Here is a 25,598-nt window from a genome sequence, read left to right on the forward strand (position 1 = left end):
GTGAGCAGAATTTGTTCCTATGGGCCATGCCAATAGAGAAACATTAAGAATTCACAATAGGTGGTGGAGACGAGCAGGGCTCGGTTAGGTGGGGGCATATTACTCTGGCTGACATAACAGACCTCTCGGAGGAATTAATGTTGGTTAATCTCTCCCGTTCCAAAGTGGGCTCCTGTGTGCAGCAGGTAAAGATAGGTGTGAGGACTCTGTGTAAGACAGTCAGAGAGCTATGTTCCGTTGGTGTTATTTGTAGGATGTAGAGTTGGCCTGCATTGATTACAATGAAGAGAAATACAAGCATAGAATGCATTTAAAATGGTGCTTTTCGTAAAATAAGTGCTTTTTTCAAGTTTGGGCCATGATTTATTAATTAAAGCAACTATTCTGCTTCATATTCGGCTTCGGCCGACTAGTTCACAAACTATTCGGTATTCGGCCGAATACTAAATATGCTATTCGGTACAGCCCTAGTTTGGAGCGCTTATTCAGTAATAATTTACCATTAACAGAGGGGGTTGCAGGGAGTGATTCATGATCCGGGATTGAAGGTAGAAATGTTTGGACATGTGGGCCAGTCCTCAGACTCCACAATTCCCTGCATGGCTGTTTTGAGTATGTACACAACCATCTTGCAGTGCTTTAAAGGCAGCTTGAGAGATGCATATCCCGGGTGAACGTAGTGCCTTCAGCTGCACAGCCAACAGCTCGGAGCACTCGACATGCACTCAGCGATGCGCGCAGCCCCGGTCTTTATGGAATGACTGGGTTGGTGGGGGTGGGACTTCCCGTGGGCTGTAAGAAAGTAAGCGGAATTTAAGTTTCTGATGATTAATCTGCTTAGAATCACATGCTGTGCATAGTCCAACATCAGTGGTCACTGCACAGTATTGCATCTTGTTTTTCGAAAGTCGAAAAGGGGATGTCGACATAGGCGTGTCTGTAACACTATCCCTATAGTGACGTTTAGTGTACACAAAATCCCTCGCGCAGCGAGGTCCCTCGGATTGTTTTTTTCCACCCTGAATACTGGGCGCCTTAAGCGGAGCTCGTAAGAGACATTGCCATTTACTCGACCTTTTGTCGATTTTGTTAATTAACTCACATCACCTCCAGCCCTGTTTCAACGGCCTTTCCACTTCCCCACTGAGGCAAGATCTTCAACAGTGGTGGTTTTCGACGGACGGTGATCCTATCAGCGCTGACGAACACGTGGCCCGGCCTACACAGTAGGGAGAGTGGGGGTCGGGGTTTGGCTATTCTGTTTCTTCTAGAATGCCTTTCCTTTTCTCGCCCCTTTCCTTCCGGGTCGTGATCACTGGTTACGTCCTCCGCTATGGAAAGGACTCCTTTTAGATTTTGCCCATGTTGTAAGGGGAAATTTCCGTGGAAGGACCGGCATAAGCGGTGCAACCGCTGCTTACCCCTCGACCAAAACGAGGCCGGTTGTCTGGCCTGTAAGCTTCTTCGACCAAAAACTCTGAAGGAACACAGGGTCAAGAGGACGACAGCCTACGGAATGTCGAAGGCTGATTCCTCGCCCGCTGTCGAGTGTAATGATGGGGATAGTGATAACTCCACCTCCGTAATGGAGGTTGTTGACCAATCGGGGCGCTCTTGCTCCGTCGTGTCTGTCCCGGCCCCGAAAGGCACAGCTCCGGCCCTGCTTATGGGGATGTACACCCCGGCGACACTGACGCACACAAGTCACTAAGCGCTCAACTGACAGCCATTCGTCGAGTAAATCGAAGAAGGCCTCAGCGCCAATGGAGACACCAGCACAGCCGGCTGCCTCCACCGACCACAAGGGTGGGCAGCCCTCCCCGCAGCCGCATGTGCGCCTAACGACTGGGCCGTTTAGTACTAAGGGCGCTACCGCTAAAACATCATCCGTCGAGACGCCTCAGAAGAAGGCGTCTGTCGACGGCAAGGTTCCGGCTCTGCCGGAAACTACTCACGACCAGCCCCCAATGGAGAGGATGGTCGGGGAAAGCATTGCAAGGATGGTCTCCCAGGACTCTCAAACGGCTGTTGAAGGAGTCACCCAAGCCTGCTCAAAAGGTCGGGGACACGCCGAAACCTAGTGAAGGTACGCCGGAACCTCCCCCTAGGTCGAAAGACACCTAGACGTACTGCCCCACTGTCGGACCCACGGGAAGGGTTCTCGGAGGGTGACGGGGGTATCCTCCACTTTACGGGAGAGCTCTCGACGCCTTGAGGCGGAGGAGCAAGCCTTTCCGCCACTAGACCGTTCTGGGTCATCCCAATGGACGAGGGAGAGATTAGAATCCTGCATTAACAGGCTGGATAGGTTTGTGTCCACTTCTGAACACACTACACCTAAAAGGCCAAGGGAGGTATTACCTGATGACCCTAGAGCCAAATTCCCTAGACTTTTCGACCCACATGAGGAAGAGCTATACACTTATGACCTCACTGAAGAGGATCCCCACTTTCAGGAAGAGTTCATAAATACTAATGATATACAAGACCCTGTAGGGGACTTTGAAGAATACCCCAACAAGTGCGAGCCACAGCCCTGGCAGTCCCCAGGGGCGTCAATGGACCCTGATGCTCTGGATCTGGCCTCTCCACAGACTACGCCTGTCAGAGACCCTTCACCTGTGGACGATCAACCCACATTTAATGCCATGCCATGCTATGCAAGGCGGCAGCACACTTTCAAATCGATACAGGGTAGGCTACCCCAGAAGTCGATTTTGTGGAAAGAATAATCAAAGAAAAGCTACCTGCTAGCCAAGCCATACCTCGCCTCCATCAAGAGACGCCATGTTCCCTCTTTATCTACACCTACCTTAGAGGTGTAAACCCACAGATCGAGAAGCTTTTTAGCCCCTCCCCCTCAGATCCCTTATAGATCAGGGGTCATTCCATACCAGATTCTCTGGTGGTGACCACCACGAGAAAAAGGGATGGGGGTTCCGCTGTCCACCAGTGAGGCACCTCCCGATAGAGGGGGAAAAAGCTCTATGCTCTAGGGAAAAGGATTACACCCTCTGCAGCTTTTGCAACGTATATTGCCAACAATACCACTCTGTTGGCTAGTTACGCTGGTACCCAATGGGGCCTGTTGCGCTAAGGTCTACAAGACGTCCCTGAGCCCCTTTGTACCCGCTTATTGGCCACCGTCTCAGAAGGCACTCCAGTGAACCAAAGCATAATCAAGAATACTTTAGATGCTGCGGAAACGGCTGGACGTTCCTTAGTCCAGAGAATACTCCTCAAGAGACATGCTTGGCTCAAACTCAGGTTTCAAGCCAGAAACACAGGCGTCCCTCATCAACAAAATCATTGAGGATTCCAACTTGTTTGGTAAGGTGGTTGATGACGCACTGGAAACGGCTAAGAACAAGCACAAAACCATTAAAGACCCTGGACCAAATCACAAGACCCCCTAATAAGCGCAGTTATGGCAATAGGCGTTTTTTTCGTGGCCAACGACCAACTCAACAGCAATACACTTCTGCCAGCAACTGGTCCTCCCCTCAGGGAACCAGTGGTTATAACACGCAGTATGCTCAGACGTGGTAAGGGAAGAGGTCGGGGCCCTACTCCTAGAGGCTCCCTGGCTACCACCACCAAATTATCTGAAGATTCGGGTCCCCTCCCCTGCATCTCTGGTCGGGGGCCGGTTAACCTCATAACCTCCGCCGACGTCATCCGATGTGATAAGTAGGACGCACGACGGCCATTGCCTCAGTTCCGCTTTTTCCGCGAACGTGTTTGCTTCGTGAATCTCGGTACACCTCGACTCTTTGGAGTTTCTGTTCATCTCGGTTCTTCGAACCTGTTCGTTTGTGAAGTTATTCTTCGTGAAGATGTCTACTTCGTCTTCCACACCGCGTCCAGGCTTTAAGCAGTGCGGGGACTGTGGGTCCAAGATGTCGGTCACGGACTCGCATGACGCCTGCCTCTGGTGCCTCGGAGAAATTCAATCCCTGCTGGAGAAAGGCGCCATTGAACTGGTGCCTGTAGCGGAAAGGAACAAGGGATGGTATTATCCTTATTTTTTGATTTCCAAGAAAGACTGGGGATTGAGACCCATCATGGGCGGTTTGAACAAACTCCTCAGGAAAGACAAGTTCAAGATGGTTACTCTTTCTCAAGTCCTCCAGGCCCTTCAACTTCAGGACTGGTTGGTGTCTCTAAGACCTCAAGGATGCTTATTTTCATGTGCCGATCCATCCGAAGCACAAAAAGTACCTGAGGTTTGCGGTGGGCGACTCAGTTTCGGTTCCTGTCGTTTGACCTCTGCCCCAAGGGTCTTCCCCAAGATCATGGTAGTGGTGGCAGCGCACCTCAGGAAAGGGGGGCTTCACGTCTACCCCTACCTGGACGATTGGTTGATCAGGGTGCACTCTCCCGAGCAAGTCCTGGATCATCTGTCAGTCACCTGCCACTCGCTCCACAAGCTGGGCTTCTCCCTCAACTTGAAGTCCCATTTGACACCAACTCAGAGGCTCCAGTACATAGGTGTAGTGCTCGACACGTGCCTGGGGCAGTGTTTTCCTCCCCAGGTGAGGGCTCATCACGTTCAGCAGATGGTGCACAAGTTTTAACTTGCCCAGACTCTCCCAGCGTTTGAATTCTTGAGACTGCTCGGCCTCATGGCATCCTGCATTCTTCTGGTGCCAGAGGCCAGGTTACGGATGAGATCTTTGCAGTGGGCACTCAAGCTCCAGTGGTCTCAGTCCTCCGGCATAATGTCGGACCCTGTTCAGGTGCCGTCTTTCGGTCGCCCGGGACCTTCTGTGGTGGGCCGACGAAGGCAATCTGATGAGGGGGGCTCCATTTTGGCTGCCCTGGCCAGAGGTGACTATCGTGGCGGACGCATCCCTCGCGGGATGGGGAGCACATGCCAACGAGTTGACAGTCAGCGGTCGTTGGTCTCTGTCGGAGTCCAGACTCCATATCAATCTGTTGGAGCTGAGGGCCGTCAGGCTAGCCCTGAAGGCTTTTCTGCTGACTGTGCGAGGAAAGAATGTCTTGATCCTGACGGACAACATGGTGGCCATGCACTACCTCAACAAAAAGGGGGGGGGGCAGTTTCACTTCCTCTGTGCAGGGAGGCGATGCAGCTCTGGTTCTGGGCAATCCAGCAGGAAGTTTCGATCTCGGCAGTTCATCTGGCAGGAGACGAAAACGAGACGGCGGACGCTCTGAGCAGGCAGAGCGTGATCTCTCACGAGTGGGAGTTGGCTCAGGAGATTCTCCTGGAGATCTTCACCCTTTGGGGGACCGCTCAAGTGGATCTCTTCGCCTCCAGTGTCAACCGGAAGTGCAAGAGGTTCTGCTTGCGGGAATTTCCTCCAAACGGAGCCTTAGGAGACGCGTTTGTGGTGGAGTGGTCATTCCCACTTCTGTACGCGTTTCCTCCAGTCCCCGTCATCCCGCAAGTACTGCAGAGGTTACGGAGCTTCGGTTCCCGGTTGATCCTCATTGCTCCGGCGTGGGCCCGGAGGACGTGGTACCCGGACCTTCTCGACTTGTCCATCTGCCCTCCATGTCGTCTTCCCGACCGAGACGATCTCCTCTCATGGGAGGAGGGGGTCAGGTTCTCCATCCAGAGGTCGGGTCCCTCAACCTTCACGCTTGGTTTCTGAAAGGTTGAGCTATAAGGATTGGGACCTCCCTGAAGACGTGATGGAGGTGTTGCTTTCGGCCAGAAGGCCCGCAACAAAGTCCATGTACCGTTGCCATTGGAGGAAGTTCTGCGACTGGTGCAAGGTTAAGAATGTGGATCCTTTTGCATGTGAAATTCCCATGTTTCCGTCTTTTTTTGCTTTCTTTGGCCCACAGGGGCCTTAAAGTGGGTACCATTAAAGGTTACCTGGTGTGCTGTCCATATTTAAGCGCTTGTCTGAAGAGTGTTCCTATTTTAAAATTCCTTTAATTTCTCAGTTTCTGAAAGGGCTCACTAATGTGCTCCGTCGGTCACCTTTCCAGGTGCCCGGTTGGGAATTGAACCTTTTTCTCAAGTTTCTGATGGGTGTTCCGTTTGAGCCTTTGCATTCATGCCCTTTGAGACTGTTAACTCTGAAAATGGTAATTCTGCTCGCAGAGTGAGTTACAGGCACTTTCAGTTAAACCACGCTTCACTGTGTTTCATAAGGACAGGGTTGTCCTTAGAGTTCATCCTTTTCTTCTGAAGGTGGTGTCGGAATTTCATTTAGGCCAGAAGGTTTTCTTCCGGCATTTCATCCTCCACATCCTGGTAAGGAAGAGGAGAGACTCATAGGCTTGATCCTAGGAGAGCGTTAAAATTTTATGTTTCACGCATGTCCCCAGTCAGAGTGGACGATCAGCTCTTTATTGGTTACGCTGGAAAGCATTTGGGACAGGCTGTGACGAAACAGACTGTCTCGATGGATTATTTTGGCCATCTGAGTGTTACTGCTTGGTGGGTAAGGACCCACCAGTCGGTTTATGGGCCCATTCTACCAGGGGTATGGCTGCCTCTACTGCCCTGCAGAGCGGTTTTGCTATTCGCAACATCTGTGATGCAGCCACCTGGGCTTCGGTACATACTTTTGTATGTCACTATTCCCTCGATTGCATCCGGGGGCAGGATCTGGCCTTTGGCAAGGCGGTCCTTTACTCCGCAATTTGATTGGGCATGCTAAATTTCTGTTTTCTAAATTCTTTTCCCACCTCCTTGCATTCGTACTGCTTTGGGAGTCTGTCATATATATGGAATACGTCGGAGGACCCAATCCCCTCGAAGAACAAGTTCCTCGCTTACCTGGTAACGTTCTTTCAATGTGATGGTCCGTCGACTTATTCCATATCGCTCCCTCCCTGCCTTCCCCGCTACAGAATTTCTTATGCGATTGCAGCTTAGGTTTCCGCAAGGCTTTGTGTGTCAGACTGGCAGAAGACTGGTGGCACACGTTCTGGGGAAAAAAACTACAACTGAGGCTATGGGCGTCGTGCGTCCTACTTATCACATCGGATGACGTCCGCCATCGGAGGTGGTCATGGGACGGCGCATCGACGCAGATGCCGAAAATTTTCCGAAGCAGCACAGCTGTGGTGATTACGGTCATAGATATGGAATGCGTCGTTGGACCATCCCATCGAAAGAACGTTACCAGGTAAGAGTAACTTTTTCGTCTTACGAAACATGCTTCTCAAATACCCAAAAGACTATAGACCTCTTGTTCCACCTGGGCTTCTCCAACGAGAAGTCCAGTCTAGACCCCAGCCAAGTAAAGCAATTCCTAGGGGCTCTAATTCGAAAAAAGGACGGCCTCTTCGCCTCCGAGAGGGTCCAAAACATGCTGTTTCAGATCCCTCGATATGTAGGGGGTCGAGAGGTGACGGTACGCTAAGCCATGCGATTGCTAGCAATGATGGCGTCATGTATTTATTTGGTCCTTCATGCGCGCCTGTGCCCAATGCAAGAGTGGCTCAACAGCGAGGGGTGTCAGTCCATCGGACAATGGAACGATCTAGTGGTTGTCACGCAAGCCTTGGTTCTCTTGCTGCGGTGGTGGTCGAGGGGAAAACCTTGTGATGGGGAAATCCTTCACCACCCCCGCAGTGGACGCCACTCCATCCCTCACAGGATGGGGGGGGGGCTCACCTATCCCATCAGACTGCACACGGAGTTTGGACTCAAATTGTGGCATCCAAACACACAAACCTGCTGGAATTATTGGCGGTCTTCAAAGCACTCAAGGCTTTCCAGAGACACCTATAAGGAAAGACAGTGCTGATCTTCACACATCACCATGGCCATGTACTACCTGAACAAGCGGGGGGGGCACTCACTCTCCAGGACTGTCCAAGCTGTCCCAGAACATCTGGAAGTGGGCTCTCAAACACATGTTCCTGTTATCTCAACATGTACCAGGGGAACTCAATCTTCTGGCAGATGGACTCAGACTTCCCTCTACCCGCAGAGTACGAATGGCGATTACACAAAGACATCGTCTCTGTTTTCGCAGAATGGGGCTTCCCAGAGATCGACCTGTTCGCAACTCTGGGGAACACCCAATGCAAGATTATACCTCCAGGTACCCCCAAAACTTCTCCAATGGGAGCAGCCTCTGGATAACATGGTCAGGGAAATTTGTCTACGCTCCCCCCCCCCCCCCCCGAAACCCTGCCCCCCCCGACTCCCCTTCTCAACAAGATAGTACACAAGATGCACCAGGAACCAGTTACCATGATATTGCTGGCCCCCATGTGGGCCTGCCAACCCTGGTTCAATATGATGTAGATGTCACTGTCTCCTCCAGAGAAACTACCCTGCCCGTACAACATGTCACAGGACAGGGGCTGAACGCTGCATCCATGCCCACAGACCCTGAACTTGGCAGCCTGGCTCCTGAGGTCATAGAATTTGGACATTTGCAGCTCCCTCAGATGCATGGACATTCTCAGGGAGGCTAGGAAACCGAACACTCGTTTCTGCTACTCTAGTAAGTGGAAACGGTTCGTCATCTGGTGTAACTCGAGGAGCATCAACCCCGTTGACTTATCTCCCACACACAATTTTTTACACCTGACTCACTTGCTGGACTCAGGTTTAGCCTTTAATTCTATTAAAGTTCACCTAGCTGCACTCTCCGCCTACACTACGTCTCAACAGAAGGTGTCATGGTGGAAGGTTCCAGTTATTAAAGCCTTCATGGAGGGAGTGAAAAGAATTCACCCTCCTATTTCTAACCCAGCTCCCGGATGGGACCTGAACGTTGTTAGCCAGGCTAATGGGCTCCCCCTTCGAGCCCATGCGTAAAGCAACCCTTAATGATCTCACTCTGAAGACTGCTTTCTTGATAGCTATCACCTCCATTAGGGGAGTGAGTGAAATACAAGCACACTTAGATCCTTTTGTAACAGTTCACAAAGATAAGGTGGTTCTGCGCACACACCCTAGGTTTGCACCGAAATTCATTTCAAAGTTTCATGTCAACCAGTCTATAGAACTACCAACGTTCTTTCAAAATCCTTCAAACTTAGGGGCGAAGAGCCTACACACACTCGATGTGTACAGGGCAGTCATGTTTTATATGGAAAGAACTCATCCACTATGAAAGAGTAATCAGTTCTTTGTCTCAGTGGCGGCAGGAAGAGAAGGGAATGCAATCTCCAAATCCACGATCTGTAGATGGATTGTCCAGTGGATCACTCTGTTACACTCTTGCTGAGAGAACTGCCCTTCAAGCCTAGAGCACACTGTACTCGAGGCACTGGGGCATCCATAGCGTTCATTACAAATGTTCCCCTAGAGTCCATTTGCAAAGCAGCAACCGGGAGTTCTGTACATACCTTTACAAAACACTATTGTCTAGATGCTCACTCTAGATCTGATTCCCAGGTGGGACAAGCAGTACTAAGACACCTTTTTCTACTGTTCCTTCTCACAACCCACCTCCAACTCCGGGTACTGCTCGCTAGTCTATGCACAGCATTTGATTCTAAGCAGATTAACAAACATCATAAGACATGCATTACTTACCGTAAAAGCATTTCTGATGGTTGTATCTCCTTAGATTCACATGTGCCCACCCTTCCTCCCCGCTCGGATGGAAGGAACATAGACGTCTTATTACTTTCTCTTTCTGTACTCACTCATGTTAGTCATAAGGCTCCCTCATGGCAGAAAAAATAGAGGGACCTCGACGCGTGAGGGATTTTGGGTACACTACACGTCACTTTAGGGATAGTGTTAGACACACCTATGTCGACGTCCCCTTTTCGACTTTCGGGGAAAAAAAGATGCAATACTCTGCAATGACCACTGGGTGTCGGACTATGCACAGCATGTGAATCTAAGCAGATACAACCATCGGAAATGCTTTTATGGTAAGCAATGCATGTCTTATCGAAGAAAATTGGCAAATGAATCACTTGACGTCCTCAATCTGCGGGAGCAAGGCCTACCGCTGGTAGAGTCCACTGGAGGCAGTATCACAGTAAGAGGGTCCAAAGATTACAGGGTTGCAGGAGCAGAATCGGGATCAAGCGATGTTCCTCAGCTAACAGCGCTCGACGTGCACTCAGTTTAAGGACACAAATCAAAAATGCTTTTCGTTGCTCTACAAATTCTAATTCTGGATGTCCATTTAACAACAAAAAAACTGGTCTATAGAAACATTGAAGTTGCAGTGAGAAAAGGGCGTATTTATATGTATTGGACCAAGGATGCTCGGTACAGAGTTGTGGGAGAATTACAAAAGGGGGTATACTAGAGGTAGGCAAACCACCCTGTCTTTTGAAAGTAATTGAAACCAAGAATGAAAAGTGTTATTGCGTGGGTGTGAATTTGTCATTTGTGATGTCCTATTCCTTATAGTGTTAACTTGGATGGCTTTGTATTTTGTCAGTCATTTTTCCCTGTGTTCGTTCATGCATTGCCTTATGTCATTTTCGTGTGATCAATAAACAATAACCACTTAATGTCATTCTCTTTTGTTCAATAACTTCCTTGCCTGTATGAGTTTGAAAGTTAACTACACTACGCAAGTGTCTGATTCTCAAATCTATTAGCACAACAGCTAACCGATCAGGATATAACTGGGAGGCGTTGTCTAGATATTCTGTTCAGGATACTATGTCCAAAGCTTTCCCTTTGCCACCTGGTTCAGAAAGAGTATTTTATGCCTCTAGGAAGCTCAAAACTACATGATGAAACTAAGCAGCATGGCTATCTTTCGATACTCTTCGTCACTTGAATAGGTAGGATGCAAGCCAGAGCACCATTTTCCAAATCACACTGACAATTGGTCCTCTGCATTAATCCATTACCTCATAAATCAACCTTTTTGTAGAAGGTGGTCCATATACATTGGGCTAACACACATTCACAACATACCACCCTGCCGGACTCCTTCCCTGCTTTTGCTTACTTCCCTCGCACTCCTTCCCAGCAGTCTAGGTTCTGGTTCCCCAAAGGGCACAATACACAGACAAGGATCTGTGCTTTCAAACTTCTATGGTGGAGATTCAGCATGTTTCAAAAGCATGGTATCAACATAAAATCAGTTTCATTTTTGAACAAAATCATTTTCACATGATGGCCATACCAACATTTTCAGCTGAAAGAAATTCACGCTGGTTATTTCTGCCATATAATTATTACCAAATATGATGGAACAAAAATTGTTTGCAAAAGTGCAGGAGTTTTAGTGGCAGATGCATTAACCAGTGTAGTAGGGAGGCAGTGTGTCAGAAGGGATACCACATATAGGATTAGATGAAACATTCAAGTACATATGTAGTTTAGAGTAAATAATTAAAATAGTGATGTGTACAATGGTAGTACTCACCATATCTATTTTGGACCTTGGTCCATAAATCATTTTGTTCTCTCCTGGGCATTGCTTTCTATTCCGAGTTCAGCTGGTATAACTGTACCCTCTCATAAAATACCAACAATTTGAGATCTGGAATGCATACTAAAATAGTGTTCCATGAGCTGCAACCTGCTTAGTAGGACCTCAATCATGTGTTGGGTATCTATGCTACACCAGGACTGAATATCTGTTTGCAAGACGGGGGCCCTGAGTCCGGTGCATCTGGTTGATTGGCGCACACGCACTATATCGAATTGCAACAGCAGGTGCAGCCTCCAACTATTCTAATTGTAAGTTGTGGCAGGTGCTGTTTGGGCCAGGTCAAGTTATGGGGAAGGACTGAGAAAAGTCACCGTTTCCGGTATTGCGTTGATTTGTCGAAGTTTTTTTTCGATGTAATGTTTCTAAGAAATTACATTGAAAAAACTTGTATATATTTGGAGGGGTGGGGTAAGGTGCTACAAATGGTGGGGAGGGGGTTGGGATAGGGTTTGATATAGGGAAAGGGAGGCTTGGTGGGGGTGGGCCAAATAAAAAAAATCTGTAGTTTCTTGGAAACAATTTTTAAAATAGTCAGCAAAATGACATAGCACCCCATCTTCTATATTGCAGGCGCAGCTTCTGCCACTTGGATGTTTTTACTTTAATTTTACTGCTAGATTTGCCCTATAGTGGTGGTTATTGCATATTTACAAAAAATAGCTCAAACATATATTTAAAAGGTTTCTGCAAGCATTTTGGCAAGCTATCAAATATGCAGTGTCATCGATATTAATTGTTATTGTTATTGTTATTTTGCATTTATATAGCGCCTTATATACCATTGGTATGGTCGGAAGGCGCTGGTAGGTTGAACGCCCTTGGGAACCGAAGTTCATATCAGTAGAGAGAGTAGAGGGAGTCAAAAGGTGCTTGTGAGCACCGGGTATGTGTACAGCTCGTGCGGTATCAGTGTGATAGCTGCTTTCTAGCGGTAGGTGTGGTGGTTGAGAGGTCAGGAGTATGTGTTCGTTCTGGCAGGATTTATCCAGATCGGATATGGCTGCGTTAGGCCTGAGGAGAACGCCTCGCTGGGGGGTGTGTAACCAGCAGTGATTATTTAGAATGATGTGGAGTGAGCGGCGAATGTTGATATGAGAACAGTTATACCGAATGGTGTCATAGTATCTCTGTGTTCTAGTTGAGTGGTGATGTAAGGAGAGGGCAAGCGTGTTGGTGAGATATGATGGGTTACATGCCCTTTCAGAGACTTCTAATTCCCGGAGAGGCTATTGGGCACATTTCTAAATTCAACTTTTACAGAGAGGCTATTGGGCACACTTCTAAATTCAACTTTTCACAGAGAGGCTATTGGGCGCACTTCTAAATTCAACTTTTCACAGAGAGGCTATTGGGCACACTTCTAAATTCAACTTTCTAAATGTACTTCTAAATTCAACTTTTCACAGAGAGGCTATTGGGCACATTTCTAAATTCAACTTTTCACAGAGAGGCTATTGGGCACACTTCTAAATTCAACTTTCTAAATGTACTTCTAAATTCAACTTTCACAGAGAGGCTGTATTCTAAATTCAACTTTCCCAGAGAGGCTGTATTCTAAATTCAACTTTCCCAGAGAGGCTGTATTCTAAATTCAACTTTCCCAGAGAGGCTGTATTCTAAATTCAACTTTCCCAGAGAGGCTGTATTCTAAATTCAACTTTTCACAGAGAGGCTATTGGGTACACTTCTAAATGCAACTTTCTAAATGTACTTCTAAATTCTACTTTTCACAGAGAGGCTATTGGGCACACTTCTAAATTCAACTTTTCACAGAGAGGCTGTATTCTAAATTCAACTTTTCACAGAGAGGTTGTATTCTAAATTCAACTTTTCACAGAGAGGCTATTGGGCACACTTCTAAATTCAACCTTTCACAGAGAGGCTATATTCTAAATTCAACTTTTCACAGAGAGGCTATTGGGCACACTTCTAAATTCAACTTTTCACAGAGAGGCTGTATTCTAGATTCAACTTTTCACAGAGAGGCTGTATTCTAAATTCAACTTTTCATAGAGAGGCTATTGGGCACACTTCTAAATTCAACCTTTCACAGAGGCTGTATTCTAAATTCAACTTTTCACAGAGAGGCTGTATTCTAAATTCAACTTTTCACAGAGAGGCTATTGGGCACACTTCTAAATTCAACTTTTCACAGAGAGGCTATTGGCACACTTCGAAGTTCAACTTCTAAATGCACTTCTAAATTCAACTTTCCACAGAGAGGCTATTAGAGATTCCATCTAAGTGTGGCATATGCTAACAATCACATTTCTGTCTAGATGTGGCGCAGGCTAATCTGTGTGGTTCTCTCGGGCTATGGTGCTGGCTAACATTAGACTGCAGGCCATTGAAAGGTAAGTGAGAGTGGCAGGGGCTTTCTGGAGTAGAGTGATTGCTCTACCCCCCACCCAAGCCAGCACTTAGTTTTGTCGGTGTCTGGTGGCTTCCTTGGCTTCCCCTGCGGACACCTGCTGACACTTCCTGGACCGCCCTTGGCCTTGGGGCCCTTAGCCGCTGGGGCTGCCGGGCAGAGGGCTGCCCTGGGAGGACCAGTGATGAGCGGGGATGGCGGGTTGGGAGGCGGGAGGGGAGCGGGAATCAGGAAGAGGGTGCGGGGTGGGAGAGGGACGCTCGGAGGGCCTCGGGGCCCAGTTGGCTCCCAAAAAATATGCGGCGTGCCCGGATGGGCTTCCTCGCGTCGGCTGCCTGCAGTGAATGCAGGGGCCGGTGCGAGGAGGGTCGCCAGACCCTTTCAACCTGGGCTAACGGCCCAATCAGAGCGGGGATGGGCGGGTTGGGAGGCGGGAGGGGAGCGGGACGCTCGGAGGGCCTTGGGGCCCAGTTGGCTCCCAAAAAAATATGCGGCGTGCCCGGGTGGGCTTCCTCACCTCGCGTCGGCTGCCTGCAGTGAATGCAGGGGCCGGTGCGAGGAGGGTCGCTAGACCCTTTCAACCTGGGCTAACGGCCCAATCAGAGCGGGGATGGGCGGGTTGGGAGGTCTTGCCTTTGTCATGCAGTTGCCAGAGATGCACTAGCTACTGTACCATGATGAAATCTATCCTCCTACTCCTTTAGGCAGTTTAATTTGACTTCATCAGTTTGGTGGTGATTCAATTAAGTTACATTTTTATGACTATAAACTCCTGTTCATCAAATGCATTTACTTTATTATTGCAAAGGCGTAATTTAAAAACCCACAATACTTTGCATGCTGATAATTGTAGGCTTCCATTTACGCTAGGGCAAAAAACGTAGGAATCTATATAATCTAGAATAGCCTTCATTTGCTAGTCCCGAGACCCATACTACCAAGTTGGTGAAATCCCACCCCTTCCTCCAGCCGGTACGAAGACAAATGCCCCAACAGTCAACCGTGTGCCTCCTGTATTGGGGTGATTTTGCACATGGGCCCGCAAACGTCTAGGTAATTTAACTACCACATTCCATAGTGTAAATGATGCTCTTGTTTTTTGGGCGTGCCGAGCAAGCAACGAGTAAGTTAATGCAGCTGTTTATCTGGTGCTCTCCTCCCACTGTATCTGCAAGCTGTGGCAGCTCCAATTCTGGGCCTCTCTATGATCCCTACTATAAGATCAGTCCAGCCTCATATGCCTGGCAAATTCGAGCAAGAGTAAAAACAGCAGTCCAGACATGTTTTTGACCTCTTTGGGCTTCATGGAGCTGTGGCTGAGGTGCAGCTGTCCTAGGAGAGAGCAAGTGTTTTTCTTGTACTAGGGACTCTGCAACCTTCAGATCTCCAGAGATTTTGCTACAACTCGGATACCTCGCCATTGCCTATGCTGGCTAGAGCAATTGGGGGTTGTAGTCCAGAACTTCTGGATTCATATTGCAAACCTCCCCTGCTCTTACAGTTGCATGCCGAAATGATATTCAAATTGGTCAACAATATAAGAAATCCCCTCTACCCACGCCCACAATGTACAAACAAGCTGTAATAGCTTGTTCTCTAAACAGCTATCTGTACTCCAAGATTTTCTTACTGGCATTTTGGGCTGGAATGGCATGGGTAGGGTGAGACTGATCTGCAAATGAATGCCCTAATCTGGGATATCTGAAATGTGGTTGAGGGATTACTGAGTGGGTTGCAGCCTATTGAGCAAGTTAGCTGTTGTGAAGATTTCACTTTGTTGGCAAGCATAAAACAATGCCTAGTTAAAATCTTAATTTCAAATTTTCTTCACATTAGACATTGCAGCCTTTTGTGAGAGGTAAGCTTGTTTTGCAACTTTCTTTAAAGACTGGGTTTAATCTTTTTATTTTTCATTTCCCCCTGCTTATGTGCATCTTTACAGTCGGGGTAATATGTGCTGCACCTGGCAATGATAAAGCATGGTGGCGAGCCCAAGTGGTGTCCTTCTACAAGGAGAGCAACGAGGTGGAGATTAGATATGTAGATTATGGTGGCTATGAAAGAGTTCAAGTTGACATCCTCCGGCAAATCAGGTTGGTTTTTCTTCTTGAACTGTAAATTATTAGACTACCAGACATCTGCTGTAGATTTGTCACAAACTTATACACCTGTGCTAAATTATCTGACTTCTGGTAACTGTATATTACTGCCTGTTCCCTTTACTTGTGTATCCATGTGGTCTCACCCCCCCTCCCATCACTTCCCTTGCGCCCAGTTGCTCAGCATTGCAAAGCAACTCCTCTCCTCCCTCCCACACTCATTATGGTGCTCTCTCTTTTCCCCATTTTCTCTAACTGTTGCTCGATCTCCTATCCTTCACCTCTCACTAAGTCTGGAAGGAAGAAGCTTAAGAAGGACACGCTGGTCTCCAACTCAGGCCTTCCCATCGCTGACACCCGTGTTAGTGCTTCCGCCCGAGACACTCACCGACATCCCCTGTCGTTTCTGTAACCGACCTCTGGGGCCTTAATATGGTCGCGCTGTGCTCTCCTTACTCCTCACCCATTAATGGTGGCACACATTGGGAGGTCCTCTTAACCTCCTTACATTCCTCCAGTCATTCTCATCTCAATTGTACCATCCTGGTACAAGAGCCTCAGCCCAACCTAATTTTTTGATGGGTGCCTCCCTCGCCTCAAACTTTTTTCTTCCACTACCTCGGCTACATCTGCGCTGGCCATTTGGCCTCCTTCATCCACCACCCTGGATCCCCTGCCATCCTCCATGGCGCCTTTGCCACCCCCTCCCTCTGGCACCTTTGCCACCCCCTCCCTGCCTCTGCTCTGGCTCCCTTGCCGCCCCCTCCCTCCACTACTCTGGCTCCCTTCGAAGCTTTGGCTCTCCTGGCTCCTTGCCTGCCTCATCCACTACCTCTCTGGCTCCCTTGCCAGATGCCTCTCTCCTGGCTACCTCACCTCCCTTGGTCACCACCTCTCTAGCCCCTCTGCTATCCATGACTTCCTTGGCTCCTGTGCCGCCTCTCTATCTCCCAGGCTCCTCTGCCACTTCCAGGGGGTACCCCTGTACCCGCTCTAGAAGTTGTTCAAAAGTGGCAACCAGCTCCTCACTGCTACTCAAAACTGTTGCTCTGCTGTCGCACTCCTCAGACATCTATCACCTCATTGAACTGGTGGATCTAGATGTTTTCACTCTTACCTAGACCTGGTTGAAGGCCAGCTCTGTCACTAGTTTTGACACACTTCTCCCTGTGGGCTACAAGATCCTCTCTGAGCCCAGGCCCATAGACGAAGTGGCCCTGATCGGATTCCTGTCTCCATTCCCACTCGAGCCTACTTCTACTTTGAATGCCTGGTCTGCAGGCTCTGTTGCGCCTGGCTCCTCGCTGACCCTGGTAACCTTCTAAAGGCCACCTGGCCAGGCCACCCTCTTCCTCTCGGAATGGGCTGACCTCACTTCTTCTGTCCCCTCCCCCCAGCTTCTCCTCTACCTCCCAGCTTCTCCTCCTTGCGGATCTCCATATCCAATTACTCTCCTGACTCATCAGGGCTTTTACGCAACTTCTGTGGCTCCCTCCCTTTACGTTGTACCCTCAGGTGTGACCCACTCTGCTGGACAAACCTTGCATGCTCTCATCTCCTCTTGCCTGCATCTGTCTAACCATCGCACTACTCCTCTCTTGGATTGATCACTTTCTTCTCTCTTAGCACTTGAAGCTTTCTGTTCCCCTGGCAATGGCCCACCCAACACTGCCACCCTCCTTCACGGTTTTCCGACCCATGAAGAGTGTCAGTGGCAGCCTTTACCTCCACCTACTCTCCTACTCCTGCGGCTAACTGCCATCCTGACAGACCTTTCCAACTTTCACCTTACCATCTCCAGCACTCTGGTCCTCCTTGCTTCTGTCTGGAGGATCCACCTGAAGCCTGCTGAAAGTGCAATTCTTGGTGCAAATCCAACCTGGCCACCCTGGAACGCAACTGCAGAGCAGCTGAATGAAAATGGGTAGCTTTAGGTTCATTGTTGGACTGGCCTGCTGCCTACTTCAAAGACAATATAAACTCTCCATCCCCTATTAAAAAAAAAAAGACTACATTCAAGCCGGATCTCTGGCATCTAACAGCCAAACCTTTTACAATCTGCAAGGAGCTGGCCAATCACACTGCAGTATCTTCCTCTACCACACCCACCCAGGCCCTCTGCTCGGCCCTGGCCTCTCATTTCATCACTAAACTCAAAACATCCTGTCCTCACTCATCTGCTCTCCTCACTCGAACACTCTCAGGCCCTCCTTGGCTGCCCCTTATACCCTTCTCCTCCTCTCCTGTCACACCTGACCAGTCCGGGCTATGAAAGTCTCATCCAAACAGGTGTCTCCCTGCCCCTCCAGAACCATTAAGGACAACATTGACTCTCACTCCAGCCTTGGCCCATCTCTGCAACCACTCCTTTGCCAATGGAGTTTTCGCTTGTGCACCCTCTGCTCAAAAAGCCTTTTGCCGACCCCTCCATCCCGGCAACTATCGCCCGATTTCTATTACTCCTTTCCTGGGCAAACTCCTGGAGGAATTGGCCATCTCCCAGCTAACCCTCCACACTGAATCTGTTGGTTGTCTCCATGACCATCCGTCTGGCTTCAGAGCAGCCAGAGGCACAGAAACTACTCTCCTGAACACCTGTGAAGATTTGCTCTCTAACCTTGACTCTTACTTTCCCTCTCTCATCCTCAACGTTTCTTCTGCTTTTGACACGTTGAACCACAACATCCTGATCACACGTCTCTGAGATACCCTTGGCATCACGGATCGGGCTCTTGCCTGGCTATGCTATTTCCTCTTGCACCGACATTCCCAGGTTGAACTTGCGTTTTTCCTCTCCTCCATCACACATGTGGTGTTCCCCAGGGATCTCCCTTCTTGCCTGGTATTTTAATGTCTATCTGGCCCCCTTGGCCCGCCTGATCTCTTTTCCTCGAACTTTCAGTGTTATGCGGATGACACGCAGCTCTTTCAGGCTGCCCTCGGCCGCCTTCTCCTCGCTCATCCCTGACTCTTTCCTCTATTCAGGCATAGTGCACCTCTGAGCTCTGCCTTAATGCCAGTAAGCCGGAGATCCTCCTTATTGGGACCCTTGCTCCTGCGTTTCCCCTTTCACTTGGGCCGGGCCTCCCTTGGCCCTGTGGCCTCACCCGCTTGTGAGGCAAAAAGCCTTGAGGTAATCCAACTTCACTCTCTACGCTCCACACATCCGACATCTTCAAAAAATCCCATTTCCAACTGCACCTCTCCAGCGGTATTCTACCTTTTCTCAACTTACCCCAGAAGCTCACTTTCTCAGAGCCCAGGTTTTATCTAGGCTGGACTACTGCAACAGTCTTTCTCAATCTACCGAACTCTACCCTCTGCAACTTCTCCAGAACAGGACCACAAGACTTACCCTTTGCCTGAAGCCCAGGGACTGCATCTTTTTGCTCTGAAATCCTTCCACTGGCTCCCGGTGGCTGCAAGTATCGAGTTAAAGACCCTCTGCATCGTCCACAAGGCCTTCTGGGGTCTGTACTATCTCCAATGTTCTCTTCCTAAGTACCTTCCTTCCAAAGCCCTCTGCTCATCTACTTCCAATTCTCTGCGGGTGAGTCGCTTCTGCAAGCTGAGACTGGGTGGTATGTCTGTCCTCTGCAGTTGCCTCCCTCTGGTATGGCCTCCCTGCCACTCTGTCTCGAGCCGGACGTCCTTATATTTCTTGAAGCTCCTCAAGACCTTAATTTTCTCCCCTTCCTTCTCTTTGCCTCTCCCTTGCTAACCTTTCCCCACCACTGCCTCTCTGCCTTCCCTCTTCTATCCTTCCCTTCCTCCTGCTCAGTTACATGACTGGCTGCCTGGTGCTCCTTTGAGTCATATAGGACACCAGCCCCCACACCCCCGCCCAGTCCCTAGCACTTGCCTTCGGGTCCTCATGTACTGCCACCTGGCCTTACTTGCACTTCCTGGGCATGTTCCCCTTGGAGGCCCTGCTTTCCTTGCACTTAACCCAGGGCACTTTTCCACTCGCGGCACTTCGCCCCCTTACATGTACTTCTTGTCTGCCCAGTTGTACGATCTAAATTATTCTAGACCCAGTAAGATCGTTTCTCTTGTTCCCCTCCCTGGGCCATGAAACACTTGTGTATAGGTGCATTATAAATCACCTATAAATCAAGGATGTCACTGAGAACACACTAAAATCACTTTATTGTAGGTTTGTGAAGATGGCAAAATATTGTATTCTGCCTTTAGTATCTTTACACTGGAATATTCATAAACCTATTTCCTACTGTCTAGATACTGTTAAAGAAAATTAATTTTAGGCTGGAAATAAAGGATTTAACATGTGATATGAGGGACATTAAGATATCTAACCAACTGGCATGCACTGCATGAGTGCCTTTTGCATTCATACAGAGACTGAACAAGAGACCACATATAAGATTGCTTGCAAGAGTCTGGAGAACAGTGTTAGTAGACACCTTTTTTCAGTATACAGTCTTTATAATGAAAAAAATTACGAATGTGGGTAATGGGTTACATCTTGTGGAGAAGTGGTTGGGTGGGGTTTATAGCTGAGGGAAACAAGGGTTTGGATCCCCCCTCTCCCCTATGGCTTTAAAAAAATCGTTCTTTTTTGTCGTTATGCATTCGTTATAAATGAAACCCTTTTTTCTTGTCTTATGTCTATAGGATCACCTCCTCCACTTCATAGATTCAGTAGATTGTGGTCAGACCCCACTTCCACGTCTCAAGACCCAGTTAATAGACATCAGCAGTGTCAGTTTTGGCTTGGCTAGTTCCTACACCAACTCCCAGAACGAAAACCAAGGTGTAGGTAGCCAGGAGCTTCCTACAGGCTCTTCACTTCCCTATCCCAGTCGCCCATTGCTGTTTCCCCATGACCCATCTGTCTCCTTGACAGACTGAAACGGTCCCATAGCTAAAAGGAACCCCTACCACCTCTCTGCTTCAACTGCTGTCTCTTTTCAACTTCTTTGATGCCACACTGTGTGACTTAATCCACTCACAGCACAATGACATTCTTTGCAGGGATCGAAATTCAAATTCAATGGCAGGAGCTAAAACCAGCTCCTGGGTGGCATTACCCATTAGACAGGATCTACTGCTGGGTAAACCACGAGGGAGTACACCACATATTGTCAATCTAACTTCAACAGGAGAGGCAAACTAAATGTTGGTACATATATGTATGATCCTTTGTTTAAATGTGTACTAATTCTTATTTATTAACCTTATAAATACTCTAAGTTAATGCAACGCATGTATATTTGTAAGGCACCAGATCGTCCTGGGAGGCAAAAGTAGCTGTTGGTTTCAAGCTAACCTTCTCTGTGGACAGAAGCCGGAGCTAAATGACTTTCTGCAATTTCGAACCCTGCTTTTACCTCAATACCCCCCCCCTATTTCCTGATAGCTCATTAACACCACATCACTCTGCATTTTCTCCTCTGCCTCCAAGCACTTGGACTTTTCCCCCAAACAGCACCTGATGTTAACCCTTCTCCAACTCATCAGTTCCTCCTCACTTTATTCCCCCCTCCTTCCTCACCGTCTGACTTCTCAATGTTATTTCTTTCCTCCACCTCTGTGCTTTCAGCAATCACCTTTCATGCCTTCTCTCTCATGAGCAACTGGATCTGTGATTTTATCAATTTATTTTATTTGCTGAACCGGATTTGATCATTTGTTTTTATGCAAGTTAATTTTACTCTATGTAACTTGATATTTATAAAGCACTTTGATCCAAAGAGCTTTACATGGAACATGTTTACATTTATTACCCAAGCGGAATTGATACTCAATTGAATTCTGAAAGCATGAAAAGTTGAGTCAACCTTGCCGTGATTTGAACCTGCAGATAAAACCCAGATCACAGCAACGAGCATGTAATACCCCACTGAGCCATTTTACCGGCTAAAGGGGAGGGTGGGTGTAGAGGCACCTGCAGCCCCATAACCCCACATTTATTACCCTAGCCCCCTCCAAATATCTATATACAGTGAAAGTCGATGGTCAAATTCTGTAAAAAAAGGCTGCACAGTAAACTACCTATACCGAGCAACTTCTCTCGAAGATGCCACCTCTTGCTCTTTTAGTAGTCTTCAGCACTTCACTGTTTAACTCCTGCTCGGTCTCCAAAGTTGCATAAGTTTGTCGTACCCACCCTCCTTTTTGTGGTCCGGGTTCAGACCAGAAGATAGCTTTGTGTAATTTGGTGTAGGTAGTTCATGTTGGATTAGGGATTGGTTGCGCCATAATCTTGGGTGGATTTTTTTCCACTTGCAATGCCTTGTACCTGTCCCCTTCCCACCTGTGACCCTCTCCTGTCCCTTTACCCGTGCACTGAGCATTCTTGCTGGCTGTCGACCTTTTTGGATTTGCATCCTGTATGGCTGCAGGAGAGGACTTCCACTTGGGAGGCAGATGTAATGCAACAATCACTGGCTGTGTGCAGTGAAGCAACTCCATGCACAGGTGTTCATTTGATCAAAACCTCTTGCATGCCCACGTTTATGTTCCCCTTTGCCTATTTAGGGACATGGGGTCTGTCTTCCATATGTGGAGCCCCTCATGGGTTCCTGGGTGGTCAGGAACACGCTTGACCAGCGTCTCTGCTATTGGCTTTCTTAAAGGGATAGCTTCCTATGACAAGCCCCTGTTTACCACTCGTGGCATGGGTGGAGTAGCCAGGGGATCCACCCCATGACACCCAGGGGTTCATTGCACTGGCCCCCTTGGGTTTCCCACCTCAAAGGACAATCCTTTGTGGGAGTATCTAATCGACTGATGTAGCTATTGAAGTTTGTTTAGTCATACCACAGGTTAGAGACATTAGATGTGGTATATTTGCATATTTATGATGCATGATTGGCTGATCACATTTGGAGGATGTTCATGGTGGCTTGGTCTTTCGGGATTTTAAATAAGATTGTGCGGTTTGATGTGTTAAACAGAGATGAATGCATGTAGGAAGACGGCTGCTGTGTACATAATTCTTTTTAATTTGGATTGGTGTGTGATGGGCTCTCTTGGTGGGCAAAATGCCGCCTTGCTCTTTTGCAGTACGGGAGTACTCTGATCCTAAATTGAGCGAGCATAGCTTTCTTCAGCATTTTTTAAATTGGTGTGCATATTTGCAAGTGCTATGCAAGTTGGAAAGTTTGAGAGTTTTCTCAATTGAAGACAATTTTGCTTTGGAAGACCTGTTGAATAAATGTGATAATTTGGTCAGCATGGATCAGAGGTTACGTTTGACAATGGAGTTTAAAATGCTTGCAGATTTTCCTCCAGATAACTGTGAAACTATTCACGAGGCAGAAAGTATTACTTTTTGTGCAGATCCTTCAATATGGTGTCCCTTTTTTGAGTACATTTTCTGTTTCTGAAATTACTTTGTAACCGTTTCCCTGTGCCCTCAATTGAAATAGGTTGCATGAGTTTATCTGTTTGGAAAGCTATAAACATTGACTTGATCATCTTAATCACTGGCATTTCTCTGGGCAACCTTCCACACAATTGTTTTGAAGCCCATCCGTGCCATTGCAGAAGGGAACTAGCCAGTTACAAGTAAGTCTGTCCTGCCACCAATTTAAGCTGTCCATCCTGAACTGATGAGCCACGTCCCCTCTGCACGGAAACACAAGCAACTCCAGGCCTTTCAGCCTTGTTGGTCCTCATGTCTGTGGATGCTTATGGTATTTTGCAGAATGGACGTGACATCATTTGGAGTGTACTGTCCTTTTTGAGCTGGGATTAAACCTGGTTTGCATTCTGCCATTCCCCAGCTGTAATGGCATCAGCTGAAAAGCAATGGTCTGGAGGATTACCCAGACAAAAAATGCAGTGGTTAAGTCATTAAAAACCTTCAGCCATTAATTTTTATTTCATTTTTGCATTGACTTGATTGGCCTAAGAGTCCTCATTCTTGAGTCGTTTTTTTTTTCTTGTGCTGTTGCTCTTCAATCTGTTCTCGATAAAAGTTAAATTCCTGAGCTACCATCCCCGCTTAACTGCATATTTTGTCAATCTCCTGGGAAAATAGAAATTTTTCTTTTGTGAATGGAGCTTTTACTTAACATATTTGATATAGAATGGGGCAATGGTCAAAATGCCATACCCCAATCTATTCCTTACGGAAATGTTGACTATAATCTAGCAGACCCTAAGCATTGCAAGTCTGTAAATAGCTGATATATCAATAATTACATCTATCATTTAACTTCAGTGGCACATTTTCACTAAAGTTTCAGTGCACATATATCGCTCCATTTGACAATGTGAATTTTACTTTTATGGGAAGCTATTCTACATCTGGCGTCTTTACACAGATGTTAAGTACTGGTTGTTTGATCAATTGATTAAATCCTACAGTAGAATTCCAGTACCTGACACATGCTGTATAAAATATTCAAATTAGCATAATCCGGAAACAAGGGCAGTCATGTGTGGTTTAACAAAAAAGCCATCTAGCTATTGAAAGAATGGGTGTCAAACATATTGCACACTGGCCTGATCGGGCTCCTGAATCAGATTTTCCGGCTTTCCTCAGTGCTTTTTGTAGAGCTTTGTGCTTATACAGTAGGGTGACCAGATGTCCTGGTTTTGCTGGGGCTGTCCCGGAATTGGGCCCTCAGTCGCCCTCTCCCCTCCCTCCCCACTGGGAGAGGCAGTGATTCAACAATTACAGATAATTATCCATAATAGAGTATAATTAACTTAACAATATCACTTGTTATCCCATGGTAGCGTTCTAAAGGGCCAGATCCTATACTGTCTAGGGTGGCGCATGTATCAGTTGCGCAAGTAACATAAGTCACGTGGCGGATGCCATCAGGAGTGATGGAGCCATTGAGTGGTATAGATATATTTTAAGATGCAGGAGCTGGTGCAGCACAAAAAGCCCCACGGGGAACGGAGTGGAGGGTGTGTAATGTGTTTAGTGATGGGTTTGTTGGGGCACTGTGGGGGTGTAAAGTGTTGTAGTATCAGGGGCACGTTTGAGCAAATGCGAACATTAAAGGATCCTGTTTTGTAGGCCCATGTTGGGAAAGCATTTTTGTAGACCGCTCACAATAAGGGGTTGCCGGCTTTTGTTACAGCAATGTTCATTTTTTGAATACCCAGCAGAAACGGTGCACAGTAATGTTGCAACACTGAAGCTTCCCAGGGGAACACTGTTTTAGCAGAATCTCTCCATGAGATGATTTCGAGGGCACAGAGCTAGGCACCTTGGTGTCCAAGAAGACTTGTCAGGGAACAAGGAATCCGCCAGTTAATTATAATATATTCAGTGTTTGGAAGTACGCCGGCAGTGAGGCGTGGGGTTAGATCAATGGGGTAGTTGTAGTGGGGTGCGCAACAGGGAAACAATCGGCGGGGAGAGGTTTCGGTGTGCCTGAGGTGCAAAATTGTAAAGTGTCCTTGCTGATTTCTGTGGGGTGCATCATTGGTCAGGCTTGGTGGGAAGGTCTTGCCTCGTGCCTAAAGATGCCTTTCCCAATCGGTACAGAGCAGGGCATCCACTTGTATATTGAACAGTGCCAACCAATGACCATTAAATGTTTTACGTATCCGCACAATAACATAATTGCAGCATGGTGTGTGAAGGTTTGTGATGTGAAGAGGTGGTGTCAATGTGATTTTTGTACCAAGAAATGTTTTATCCAATAAGTCACCTAAGTAAATATCTTTCCAGGGGGTCTGACATATCTCCACCAATCAGCTCCTGTTACCTGCCCCAAAAATGTAACTAAACTATTTGTCTGGATATTCTCTACATCGTGTATAAAAGGTTCTGCT

General features: G+C 47.7%; 1 protein-coding gene across 3 annotated transcripts in view; it reads left to right on the forward strand.

Moving 5' to 3' along the window:
* AKAP1 (A-kinase anchoring protein 1) overlaps positions 1-25,598 on the forward strand; it is a 970,220-nt gene that overhangs the window by 690,785 nt on the left and 253,837 nt on the right. For all 3 annotated transcript variants that reach the window (XM_069614626.1, XM_069614627.1, XM_069614628.1), the window contains one exon: positions 15,677-15,827. In XM_069614626.1, coding sequence (XP_069470727.1) covers positions 15,677-15,827 — 151 coding nt within the window. The remainder of the gene's footprint in view (positions 1-15,676; positions 15,828-25,598) is intronic.

Source organism: Ambystoma mexicanum, chromosome 9, assembly GCF_040938575.1.
Source record: "Ambystoma mexicanum isolate Mex_15411 chromosome 9, UKY_AmexF1_1, whole genome shotgun sequence".
Lineage (NCBI taxonomy): Eukaryota > Metazoa > Chordata > Amphibia > Caudata > Ambystomatidae > Ambystoma > Ambystoma mexicanum.